The 14018-nt window shown below is 38.3% G+C and overlaps 1 protein-coding gene across 2 annotated transcripts in view; it reads left to right on the forward strand.

Annotated features, from left to right (window-relative positions):
• Nucleotides 1-10008, forward strand: part of ALKAL1 (ALK and LTK ligand 1) — a 30928-nt gene extending 20920 nt beyond the window's left edge. The window contains exons 2-5 of one of the 2 annotated variants that reach the window (XM_011710447.2): nucleotides 441-494; nucleotides 2994-3074; nucleotides 4402-4478; nucleotides 8837-9999. In XM_011710447.2, coding sequence (XP_011708749.1) covers nucleotides 441-494; nucleotides 2994-3074; nucleotides 4402-4466 — 200 coding nt within the window. In that variant the 3' untranslated portion in view covers nucleotides 4467-4478; nucleotides 8837-9999. Of the gene's footprint in view, nucleotides 1-440; nucleotides 495-2993; nucleotides 3075-4401; nucleotides 4479-8836 lie in introns of both variants that reach the window. The other variant, XM_011710448.3, reaches the window with a different exon arrangement.
• Nucleotides 10009-14018: the final 4010 nt, after the last annotated feature.

Here is a 14018-nt window from a genome sequence, read left to right on the forward strand (position 1 = left end):
TTTTGGAGCCCAGGAAATGGTCAGGGCTGGAGATATCAGTTTGGACTCAGCTAAATAAACTGTCACGAATTCATGTGTTTAGTGCCTTATTAAGTATTTAGCATATTAAGGATTTTTTTTTTTTTTTTGAGACGGAGTCTTGCTCTGTTGCCTAGGCTGGAGTGCAGCGGCCGGATCTCAGCTCACTGCAAGCTCCGCCTCCCGGGTTCACGCCATTCTCCTGGCTCAGCCTTTGGGGTAACTGGGACTGCAGGCGCCCGCCACCTTGCCGGGCTAGTTTTTTGTATATTTTAGTAGAGATGGGGTTTCACCGTGTTAGCCAGGAAGGTCTCGATCTCCTGACCTCGTGATCCACCCATCTCGGCCTCCCAAGGTATTAAGGATATTTTTAAATGGGAGAAATGCATTCAAGAAATTCTGAAGGTTTTTTTTCTTTTCAGAAATATTCCCAAGAGATTCTAACTTAAAAGACAAATTCATAAAGCATTTCACAGGTAAGTACAAAATTTATCAGTGATTCCATTAACTAAATAAAAAGAATGTGTACAGGTTACTATGTCAGGCACTAGGAATATGAAAATAAATGTCTGTAAGTGACTCATGGTCCAGTTGGGGAGATGGACGGATGCTACTAACTTGTGTTAACTGTAATGTAAACCAGCCCTTAATAAGTAATAGAAGTATGAACCACTTTTTAAGGATACACAGGAAGTGAATAATGTGACCAATAACTACCAAGAAAGGCTTGTAGTAGACACAGTATTTAAGGTGGGCTTTAAGGGATGAATAAGGCTTTCCCGTGGTGAGAGAGACCTTCTCTTCAGAAGGAGTGCATTGAGTAAGCCATGAAGGCACAGGGTGTGGTTTAGGCAAGGACAGGTATGCATGGACTGTGGGTGGGCTTAGGTATGTGGGGCGTATGTGGCCCTGGTCAAGTATATGGCTGGAAAGGTAGCTTGGAGTCACGTTGTGGATAATCTTAAATGGCATGCTGGGGAATTCAGACTATGTTCCCCAGTCTGGTGAGGGGTAGGGAGAGAGGGGGCAATAGAAATGTTTTGAATAGGGAGGGACAGACTTTCATATACTACATCTTTTAAAAATATATTTGTTTATTAATTATTATTATTATTTTCTGAGACAGAGTTTCGCTCTTGTTGCCCAGGCTGGTGTGCAGTGGCGTGATCTCGGCTCACTGCAACCTCCGCCTCCCGGTTCAAGCAATTCTCCTGCCTCAGCCTCCCAAATAGCTGGGATTACAGGCATGCACCACCACGCCTGGCTACTTTTTTGTATTTTTAGTAGAGATGGGGTTTCACCATGTTGGTCAGGCTGGTGTCAAACTCCTGGCCTAAGCGATCCGCCCGCTTCGGCCTCCAAGTGTGAGCCACCGCGCCAGGTCAAAAATTTTTTATTTTTGAGACAGGGTCTGATTCCATCACTCAGGTTGGAGTTCAGTGGTGAGATCATGGCTCACTGCAGCCTTGAACAAATAGGCTCAAGGGATCCTCCCACCTCAGCCTCCGAAGTAGCTGAGACTACTGTGCCATCACACCCAGCTAATTTTTTATTTTCTTTAGAGATGGGGTCTCACTATGTTGCCCAGGTTGGTCTTGAACTCCTAGCTCAAGTGATCCTCCTGCCTTGGCCTCCCAAAGCATTGGGATTATAGTTGTGAGCCACTGCACCAGGCCCACCTGCCACATCGTAAGCACAGATAAATACTGTCCCATGACACTGTTTTGTTCTTCATATCAACTTTGTGAATCATTTGCACATCATCCTATGCCCCAATTTCTAGCAAATCACTGAATTATTGTGAACAGTACACCCCCATATTTACTATTGGCATTACCTCTCTGTTCCCAGTCATCCCAGCTACTTTTTTTTCTTTTACACCTCAGGCCTGTGATGTGGGAAAGATGTGGTTTGCCCACTTAGTCAAGTCCAAGGGCCCTACCTGTTTATTAACAGAAAGGATGGTCCTCAGGATCAAGTGGAGATGCACCTGCAGGGCACAGGGATGTGTGGGGATGTTGAGCCTTTTGAGGCAGCTGTTAGTGACATGACTGTGGACCCCACGAGAAGCAGACACCAGAGGGACGGAGGGATGAACATTTTGTTGTTGTTGTTGTTCTGTGTGTATTTTTTTTTTTTTTTTTAAGAGATAGGGTCTTACTCTGTTGCTCAGGCTGGAGTGCAGTGGTGCAGTCATAGCTCACTGTAGCCTCCAACTCCTGGGCTCAAGGATCCTTCTGCCTCAGCCTCTACAGTAACTGAACTGGGACTACAGGTGTGTGCTGCCATGCCTGGCTAATTTTTTATTTTTATTTTTTGCAGAGACAGGGTCTCACTATGGTGCTTAGGCTGTTCTTGAACTCCTGAGCTCAAGTGATCCTCCTGCCTTGGCCTCCCAAAGTGCTGGGATTGCAGACGTGAGCCACTACTCCCCATCCGGGATGAAAGTCTTGATGGGCCCTACCTTGGATTTAAAGGGAGAGACAAAGGACTTCTCAAGGCCCTGCCCATTCCATTTTACAATTATCCTAGACACTAATATGACACAAATTACTATAATTAGAAAATGGAATAAATGTCTTGGCATGTAAACATTAATTGCTTTAGATAAAAACAGAAAGTAGAAACCAAAGATACTTATTTTTTGTACTTCTCATGCACTCAATTTGCTCTCTACAGTCTTTTTATTTTCTGTCCAGAACTTTTTCCTTTTAATTTTTCTACATAGTTGTACTACATGTGAAGATTCCATTATGTGAGATGTTGAGAATGTGGAATGAATTTAGATTATTTTTCATAGACCACAACTCTACCTCCCACAGAGCCTGGGTGGGGGAAGAGCTCTCAGGCATGTTCTTTTAAGGGCATGGAAGTATGTAAAGTGCTGTTATATTATGTCCACTCATAAAGTGCTAGGAAATTTGTTTGGAAAACATGCCTATGTTTATAATAAGCATTCTTTTCCTGTGCTCTAGGGCCAGTCACATTTTCACCAGAATGCAGCAAACATTTCCACCGACTCTATTACAATACCAGGGAGTGCTCAACACCAGCTTGTAAGTAACTTGGGTGGGTTTTTTTTTTAAAAAAATTATCCAACAATAAATGTGTGTAATTTTAAACTTCAAATGTCTGTGGATGGGAAGAAGTAGACTAACCATTGACATTCTATTTATAACACTGATTTATAACACTGACAGTACCTAAGGTTTGTGTGTACTGTTGCTGTAAGGAATGAAACCATATTCTAATTGGGAATCTATTCAAATCTGATAATAGCCAGATTTCCTTAAAGACCAAAGTGTTTGTTAGGATTTAAACATTTTATCATGATTCAAATTCTTTGACATAAATAGGGTGCTGTCTCAAATAAATGAAAAAAAAAATGAGATGACTGCGAACTCTAAGTAAAAATTTTTTCCTAAGTTATTTTAAAGTAAATATTTTTTATATCACATCATTTATATAATGATGCTGGATTTTTCTGAGTAATGATAGCATGTAAAAGTTGCTATAATGAATTCTTTTGGATACTTAAGTTACTGAAGTTAATAATAATTCTAAACATAATATTTAAGCACTATCATTTAAAGTGCCAAAATTATGACTATGTGTGGTAACTCCGTTTGCTGTTTCTAAATTCCTTTCTAAGCCTCAACTTTCCTTTTAAAGAACATGAATTCTAAGCATTTTGTTTCTTTTTAACTAGATTGCTCATCTTGAGGAGTATTGACTTTTACTCAGCATGTTAAGTTGTATTTGTTATAATGTTTTTCAAAAACAACTTGTGTTTAGGCCGGGTGGGATGGCTCACGACTGTAATCCCAGCACTTTGGGAGGTCAAGGCAGGCAGATCGCTTAAGCTCAGGTGTTGGAGACCGGCCTTGGCAACATGGTGAAACCCTGTCTCTACCAAAAATACAAAAGTTAGCCAATCTTACAATCTGGCTTCAAAATAAAAATAAATAAATAAATAAATAAATAAATAAATAAATAAGTAAAAATTCCAAAATAAAATAAAATAAAACAACTTGTGTTAAATGGCTAGAGAAAGTCAATCACATTGGATTACAGGCAGAATGACTAATGGTAGCCAAGCATGGTGGAGAAAGCACATGGTTTGGCATAAAGCTTTTGACTAGTTATGGGGTGATTAATTAACATTCTGAGGCTCTTGTCTCACCTCTAAAGTGAATATAGGAATAGCACCTTCCAGATTGTGTTATTAAAAGAATTGATGAGAAAATCCATTTTCACCACTTGACATAGTAGGTATTTATTAAATTGTAGTTATTGTTATATGAATTAGTGACAACAATAACAGGATTTCCCCAACATTTCTAGTAACTCTATACATAATTTATCTTTAAATGTTTTTCCTAGATTACAAAAGATGTGCTAGATTGTTAACAAGATTAGCAGTGAGTCCACTGTGCTCCCAGACCTAGCAAACCTACCCTGTGAGTATATATTTATTTTTCTTATCCTGCTTAATAGTCTAACTTTATTTTTTAACATTTTTTCCTTTTCTTTTTAGTTGACACATGATTGTACGTATTTATGGGGTACAGTGTGACATTTTGATACTTAATCAAAATGTGATACTAATTTAAAATTTAATTTAAATATATAATTTAAATAATATAACAACACTTTACATACTTCCAAGCCCTTAAAAGAATGTGCCTGAGAGCTCTTCCCCCCACCCAGGCTCTGTGGGAAGTAGAGTCGTGGTCTATGAAAAATAATCTAAATTAAATTTTAAATTTTAATCTAAAATTTAATACTAATAAATGTTTGATATGCCTCAAACATTTATTATTATTATTATTGTTATTTTTTTTTTTGAGGCGGAGTTTCGCTCTGTCTCCCAGGCTGGAGTGCAGTGGCCGGATCTCAGCTCACTGCAAGCTCCGCCTCCCGGGTTTACGCCATTCTCCTGCCTCAGCCTCCCGCGTAGCTGGGACTACAGGCGCCCGCCACCTCGCCCGGCTAGTTTTTTTTTGTATTTTTTAGTAGAGACGGGGTTTCACCATGTTAGCCAGGATGGTCTCGATCTCCTGACCTCGTGATCCGCCCGTCTCGGCCTCCCAAAGTGCTGGGATTACAGGCTTGAGCCACCGCGCCCGGCCACATTTATTATTTTTTATACTGTGAGCATTCAAAACCTTCTTTTGCAGCTTTGAAAAAATATACAATAAATTACGGTTAACCAGATTCACCCTACAGTGCTGCAGAGCCCCAGAACCCTCATGTCTAGCTGTAGTTTGTATTCACTAACCAACCGCTCCCCAGCTGTGCCTCCCACTCCCCTTTAGCCTTTTTTTTTCTTTTTTTTTTTTCTGAGACAGAGTCTTGCTCTGTCTCCAGGCTGGAGTGCAGTAGTGCAATCTCTGCAATTTCCGCCTCCCAGGTCCAAGCGATTCTCCTGCCTCAGCCTCCCAAGTAGCTGGGACTACAAGCACATGCCACCAAGCCTGGCTACCTTTTGTATTTTTAGTGGAGACGGGGTTTTTTCATGTTGGCCAAGCTGGTCTCAAACTCCTGACCTCAAGTGATACACCGGCCTCAACCTCCCAAACTGCTGGGATTACAAGCATGAGCCACCATTCCTGGCCCTCTTTAGCTTCTAATACCCAACATTCTACTCTCTACTTCTATGTGCTTAATTTTTTTTTAGCTCCCTTATATGAGTGAGAATATTTATCTTTCTGTGGCTGACTTATTTCACTTACCATAATGTCCTCCAGCTTCATCCATATGGCCTTAAATGGTAGCATTTCATTCTTTATATAGCTGAATAGTATTCCTTTGTGTATATACACAACATTTTCTTTATCCATTCATCCATTGATGGACATTTAGATTGATTGCCTGTCTTGGCTATTGTGACTAGTACTGCAGTTAATATAGAGGTGCAGGAATTTCTTTGATATACTGATTTCTTTCCTTTGGATAAATACCCAGTAGCGGGATTTTTGGGATTATATGGTAGTTCCATTTTTAGTTTTGTTTTTGAGAAACTTCCACACCTTTGTTCATAATGGCTGTACTAATTTACATTCTCACCAACAGTGTATAAAGGTTCCTTTTTCTCTGCTCCTCACTAGCGTTTGTTTTTGTCTTTTTGACAATAGCCATTCTAACTGGTGTGAGATGATATCTCATCATGGTTATGATTTGCATTTCCCTGATGATTAGTGATATTTGGCATTTTTTTCATATATTTGTTAGACTTTTGTATGTCTTCTTTTGAGAAATGTCTGTTCAGATACTTTGCCCTCTTTTAAAGCAGATTATCTGGTTTTTGCTGTTTAATTGTTTGTGTATTCTGGATATTAGTCCCTTGTCAGCTGGATAGTTTGCAAATCTTTTCTCCCATTCTACGTGTTGTCTCTTCACTCTGTTAATAGCCTAATCTTCTTAAGAAAATGTTTGAATAATGTCAGAAGCCAGGAAGCCTATTTTAGCAATACCTATGAACTTAATCTATGGATTTTTCAGTAAGTGTTAAAACTTGGTCCAAATGAAAAGACCGTTTTAATGAATTAGTTTAAAATATCCTCAGCAGTGATTGAATTAAAATAGTTTTTTGACAACCTTACCAGCCCTGAGAGATTTCCAAAAATCTTTCAGCATTTAGTGTTGTTTCATGATTGTGCAGAAGCATTACGCAGATAGACATTAGATGAACAGAAGTACTTATACAGTTCTATTTTTTAACTGTCCAAAATATATAATAAAAATGAAGCCAGGTCTTAAAATTTTGGTACAGTTTTGGTACTCTAAGTAGGAAACAGAGAGAAGATATTGTAATAATAAGAGAAAAAGCAAAGAATAAAAAAGATAATGAACATGTAATTATTTCTTGCTCTAGCCTATTACTTTACAAGACTGAAATGGTAAACCAGAATTTTCATTCTGGCTAATTTATGCTAGGAGCCCTTGGGCAATAAAGTATTTGTACGATCCTAAATAAATTGAATGTAAATTGTAACATTTATTTTAAAAAGTAGACTCTATACAAAATACTGAAAGACACTTATTTCTTTGCAAATGTTTCTCTAATCAGTAGTTCTTTCGCAGTGTAGTACCAAGTCAACTTTTTTTGGGTCAGCATTTCAGTACCATGGACAAGTCCTTTTAAGGCAACTGGTTCCTCAGTTGTGAAGGTGGAAGTGAAAGTCATAAGAGGATGGCTGGGCACCGTCGCTCACACCTGTAATCCCAGCACTTTGGGATGCTGACGTGGGTGGATCACTTGAAATCAGGAGTTCGAGACCAGCTTGGCCAACATTGTGAAGCCCTGTCTCTACTAAAAATACAAAAATTAGCCATGTGGTGGTGCGTGCCTGTTGTCCCAGCTACTCGGGAGGCTGAGGCAGGAGAATTGCTTGAACCCAGGAGGTGGAGATTGCAGTGAGCTGAGATCATGGCACTGCATTCCAGGCTTGGCGACAGAGCAAGACTCCGTCAAAAAAAAAAAAAAAAGTCATAGAGGACTTGTAGTCTAAAATTAATCATGAATATCTTGAACTGGCCAGTGTAACTCAGTATCAATATCATAAATAACTGCATGGGGATTTACTTAAACTATCTCACAGTTTTGTTGTGACAATTACTGAGACAATCCTGACCTATTATTGTTGCTATACTTAGTCTTACTTTAAAATTGATTATCACACATTAATGATAATAATTAGAACTGTTAGTTCTGCATATCTACAGTTGCTAAATTGAAATTTTTTTTTTTAGATTAAGAAAATAAACTAGATTATTGTAGTGGCAGGATACTTAATTCAATTACTCTCAACCTACCTGTTTCAAAGTTTTTTTCTTTCTTTCTTTTCTTTCCTTTTTTTTTTTTTTTTTTTTTTGTGAGACAAGGTCTTACTCTGTTGCCCAGGTTGGAGTGCAGTGGCTTGATCATAGTTCGGTGTGACCTCAACCTCTCAGGCTCCAGTGATCCTCCCACCTTAGCCTCTCAAGCAGCTGGGACTACAGGCTCATGCTACCATGCTCATCTAATTTTTTTTTTTTTTTGGTGGCAACAGAGTCCCACTATGTTGCCTAGGCTGGTCTCGAGCTCTTGAGCTCAAGTGATCCTCCCATCTTGGCTGCCCAAAGTGTTGGAATTACAGACATGAGCCACCGTGCCTGGTTTCAACTCTTTTGAACAACACAAAACATGAATCAAGATAATTCACTTGGTTATTGAAATGACCTAAACCAAGTTATATTTATCTCTTTCTTCGTTTTTAATATATTCCATGTAAATGAGTAAATTTACCTAAAGTCCCCAAACAACACAATACTGGAAAAGTTTTCCCAAACAAGTACTGTATTATAATTTAAGATAATGTACACAAATTTACATTCTCCTGGGCTAGATCATAGAAGACAGAGCTGATAAACATGACTTTTGAAAATTATAGATTTTAGAGACTTAGTGATTTTTCTCTATGAGTTATCTGTTTCGAATTATTTATTTAATAAGGTTTGCAATCAATATTACAGATTAATAAATGTTAGGGATATTTAATGAGTTGTTCACAAGGTGTCAAATTCTTTTCTGTTTTGGTATGTCTAGATATCATAAATCTTTAAGGGAAAAGTCAATATTTAAAGTCTCTAAAAGTACTGATCAACCTTCCTGCCCCTCTGCACACAAATTAGTCTGCATTCTCAGGATTAGACTGTAAATTAGGAGTCCACAGATTCTTTAAGCAAAATAAAATAAACCGTTGAAACTGTACATGTTTATAAGTATTCTAAAAACCAGGTCATAAATGATATGGTTCTTCTTTTCCCCCCACAGGCATTTCCTAAGAATGTACATCTAATGTGAAGAAAAAGTGCCTCAGATCATGCAAAATGTAAAAAAAAGATGAAATTTATAATTTTATGGATATGAAGATGAGTAAAATAAGAGACTTCCCAGAAATAACTGGTAGCTGTGACCTGTCACAGAATGGGTCTTTCTTGCTTTATCTTTTTGTGTATACAGTAATTTATAATTTTGTAAAACAGTTTGAATCACATATTGAAAATGAGATATTAAAAATTGTGTGATTGTATTTTATTTTTACTAGATATATTATTTTCTTTACAATCTAAACATATAATTGTGTAAATTATATCTGAGAGTACCAGTGAGAAATAATGATTTTTTTGTATATGACTGTTAGTAATATATTTGTCAAATCATCATGTACCAAGTTAAGTTTTATAATTCTTATTTAATATTTAAATACTTTTATTTAGAACTTGTCTTCACTTGCATTAATTTGAAATGTGAATTTTATTAAAGCTGAAATATGAAAAAATGTGCTGTTTCCTTTGAATTAAAGATGTTTGTAATAGAGGTTACGCTTTTGAAGTGTGATTACAATATATGTATATGTGTATAAATATGTATTGTTTGAATTGATAATTAGAATCCTGAGACAATTTCTGCCTTTTAAAGTTAGAACATCTGGTATTGCTCTCTTAAATACAAAGAAGTCCAGTTGTTCTTGGACTGGCGAGCTGTATATCAAGGAGTGAGAGGAATGTATGGGTGGCCTGGATGCTCTGTTTAGAATGTAGCAGAATACTCTGATGCATCCAGGAAGTTCTATTTAAAAACAACAATGAAAAAAAAAATCGTGAACCTACAACAAAACAATGGAGAACCTCCATCCCTTTAATGAGTAGACAAATCATGAGTTGCTTCACAATACCTCAACAGTGCAGTCATTGACTTTGTATCACTTGCCAACTGCTTGCGTTGGTGTCATGAAGACATGTATCTCTGTGCCTCATGGAAGCCATCATTTCAATTATGCAGTGCCTTTTGTCTCTTGCATAACTTCCAGACACTGTATCATGTCTTATTTGTGTATGTATACATACATTGTCCTTTGTGCCTCAGAAAACCAAGCTAAGAAAAATGCCCCTTGGCTTCAGGAATATTATGAAGCTCCATTCTCAATTTTTGGTTTTACTTATTTTGGTCTATGAGCAAAGATTTACAAATAATTATGTTTAAAAAATCTGAGGTGGGGGAGAAAATTCTGCAGTAATGCTATATAATAATGGAAAAAGACTACTTTTTAGTTAATTTTACTTATAATAATTATAATACTATATCTGGGAAAATGAAGTAGGTTTTGATTATAAGTATCTGGGGAGCTGAGGACTGTTGTTATAAAATGAAGAAGCTGTTGAATGATGATATAAAAGAACTTACTGGTGAGACATATTTGGCTGAAATACAGAAAATAGCCTAAAGGGGCTTCGTGATTAGTGTGGTTTTAATAAGATAAATGATTTCAGATGCAATTCTGTGAAATTAGATTTTAAACGTTCTCATAGATGAGTAGTATACCTCAGAAATGTGTTGCATGCTATATATTTCTCAAAAACACACAAAGATATATTAAATATTACTCCAGTTAAAATCATGTTTATTTTATTACATGATCCTCATTTTCTCATTGTATTAATACATTAATTCTCATTAATACAATGAGAAAATTTTCTCACATGGACAAATGAGTGATTGAAACGTGAGTAGGGTAAAATATTCATGGTTACTTGGTGAAGTAATATCCACACATCAGATAAATGATCTCATTGTCTAAGCAGCAAACCAGGAGGTTAACAATGTTTTCAGAATATTTAGAGCTACATCAACTAAGTGGGCTGTTCTCAATTAGGCACTTAAAAGATTTAGGCAAACCACCCTGTTAAGCTTAGAGCTGTCTGTATAATTACCTAACTTTCTTTTTTTTTTTTTTTTTTTTTTTTGAGACGGAGTCTCGCTCTGTCACCCAGGCTGGAGTGCAGTGGCCGGATCTCAGCTCACTGCAAGCTCCGCCTCCCGGGTTCACGCCATTCTCCTGCCTCAGCCTCCCGAGTAGCTGGGACTACAGGCGCCTGCCACCTCGCCCGGCTAAGTTTTTTTGTATTTTTAGTAGAGACAGGGTTTCACTGTGTTACCCAGGATGGTCTCGATCTCCTGACCTCGTGATCCGCCCATCTCGGCCTCCCAAAGTGCTGGGATTACAGGCTTGAGCCACCGCGCCCGGCCAATTACCTAACTTTCTACTTCGTGTAGATCTTTTGGTTTGAAAGGCAGAACGTAGTTAGTAAAGCTACCCCTTGAGACTTTCTAGAAGAGAGGAAGTGGGCTTTAACCTTGGGGTGGGGGAGAGGAGGTATATATGTCCTATCATTTTCCACATGGTAAAAATGGTTGACTGGAAAATCTAACCCTATCTAAATTAGCCTTTCCCCACATTTTCTGGCTTAATTTGCTTCAAATCATTATCAGTCTACGCAATCACACTTGATGGTTTCTTATCTACCTCGTCACAATAAATGACGATGAATTCTGTCTACAAGAGAAGAGACTGTCTTCTGAAGTATTTCTAGAACCTACAACAATGCCTGGTTCATAGTAGGTACTTTGTGTAGTAAAGGAATAAACAATCATCTCATACTCCAATGAATGAGATTAACAAACACACTGTAACCGGTAATAAAAAGCAGACAATGACTTATGAAAACACTATTGAGCAGTTTTCTAGTGACTCATCAAAACTTATGTTTTCTATGAAAACGTTGTGTTTACCCACTTCATTTCTAGTCCTGTAACTGCTTCAATTAATCTAACTCATGAATTCAAAGAACTTTACACTGGCATTGAAACTCAATGCCTGTGGGCCAGGTGATTAACACAAGTGATTTGATTGTACCACAGAGACCCGATGCAGTCTGGGGTAGGGCAGGTTTGTAGCCCCACTGCATCTCACTGGCCATGCTGCTAAGTGAGAAAGCAGGCTTCCTTTTGATTTTTCTAGGAAGACTGCAATCTGGATTTTTATGTGAAACATCTCAGTTTCTAAATGTTGGCATTTACTAGAAAAATTCCAATGTATATGCCAGCAAAAAAAAAAAAAAAAAAAAAAAAAATTGGAGCCTTATTTGAGACTGTTTGGCTCAGAAGCTGCTATTATTTGACATCTGATGGACATTTTTAACTTGGGATTTTTTCAGTTTGACTTCCTTTCATCCTCTTTGAAGAACTGTGATCCCTCTTATATCTGGTCCCTATGGAGATTTAGTGGTGAGTTTTATATTTGTGCCTTGGCTTTGGCCTGGCAGCTCCCTAACACCTTGCTCCTGGGGAACTTTCTCCCGAGCTCCTGCTGTGTAGCCCCCAGCAAGGTAAACGACATCTCCTTGTGTTTCACAGAACCCTGAGCTACCTCTTGATCCTTGACAAAGGTGAATCTTTGCCTCTTCAGTGTGTGCCAATCCTAGGTGGGGAGGTTGATGAAGGGGAAGAAGTGCAGAAAGGGAGTGCGGGAGAGAGAGAGAGGGGAGAGAGAGAGAGAGAGACAGAGAAGAGATGGTTTGAGATACATATACTGCTCTTTTTACCTATCTCCATCAAGTCAGACGTATTAGTGTTCTCTTAGAGGGACAGAACTAATAGGATGTGTGTGTGTGTATATATGTGTGTGTGTGTATATATATATGAATTATATATATGTATACACATATATGTGTGTGTGTGTGTATGTATATATATATGAGTTTATTAAGTATTAACTTACGTGATCACAAGGTCTCACAGTATGCTGTCTGTGAACTGAGGAACAAGGAAAGCCAGTCCAAGTCCCAGAACTGAAAAACTTGGAGTCTGATGTTAGAAGGCAGGAAAAATCCAGCATGGGAGAAAGATGTAGGCTGAGAGGCTAGGCCCATCTCTCTCTTTTTCACATTTTTCTGTCTGCTTTATATTTGCTGGCAGCTGATTAGATGGTGCCCACCAGATTAAAGGTGGTCTGCCTTCCCCAGCCCACTGACTCAAATGTTAATCTCTTTTGGCAACACCCACACAGACACACCCAGGATTAATACTTTGTATCCCTCAATCCAATCAAGTTGACACTCAGTATTAATCATCACAAATCCACCTCTTGTCTACTCAAACCCATACATATCTCCTGAGATCATACATAATCTTCAAATTAAGAAAATAATGAGGTCATAATTATGCCTAGCATAACACAACTATCCTTCATACAATGGGAAACTCACCAATCCCCAACCCAAATACTGTTACATAAAGTTAACAATACTTAAATGCTGATATGAAGTCAGTAAATCTTGTGTCACATGATAAAGGAAAAGGAAATAAAATGAAGATATTTTCTTAGTACAAGTATATACCTGCACAAATATGTTTTTAACAAAAGAAGGAGGAAATACTCATGACAGTTATAGTCCTCATTTCTGGAGCTGGTCACGTGGTTGTAGCTGCTATTGATGACTATCTTCTTTTACTACCCATTCTGTATTCCCTTTGCCTTTAGCAAGCACCTCAGCAGGTTGTGGTTTTTTTTTCCTGGGGGAGTGACCCAAACTTTCATTCCTGAAGTGTCTGGACCATTTGTACTCCTGCCTGGGCTGAGCTGTTGCAGTTTCCCATTGACCTTAATCACAGGGCATGGTAATACTGAGAGATGCTCTGGTGAATCTCCTGTATTCTATGCATACTCTTCCTTACTTCCATTACAGAGTAGTAGACATATTTCATCTCGACGGTCCGGGTCAATCACCTCAACCAACACTGTAACTCCCTTCTTAGCCTGTTGACTTAAAGGTAGGAGGAGACAAAGTGTGCAGGTGGCAATCTTAACTTCCAGTTTAATGGAATAGTTGTTGTGTCGCCTGGTGGCAGCATTCCTCCCTCAGGAACTAAGACCTCTAGGCCAGCAGAACGTAATGTTGTGGTAACAGGAAGCAAATTTTTGCTAGTGGATCACTAGGGGTGCTGGCGAATGGTGCCACTTCCACTTCTACCCCTTGATTCCTGGACCTGTGAATCTTGGCTATGGGAGAAACAGTACCATATATTGGACATTGATTTAGAGCATACACAGCTTTCTGAAGAACTATGCCCCAGCCCTGCAAAGTATCGTTGCTTAGTTGGCATTGTAATTGTG

The sequence above is a fragment of the Macaca nemestrina genome, chromosome 8 (assembly GCF_043159975.1).
Source record: "Macaca nemestrina isolate mMacNem1 chromosome 8, mMacNem.hap1, whole genome shotgun sequence".
NCBI classification, from domain to species: domain Eukaryota; kingdom Metazoa; phylum Chordata; class Mammalia; order Primates; family Cercopithecidae; genus Macaca; species Macaca nemestrina.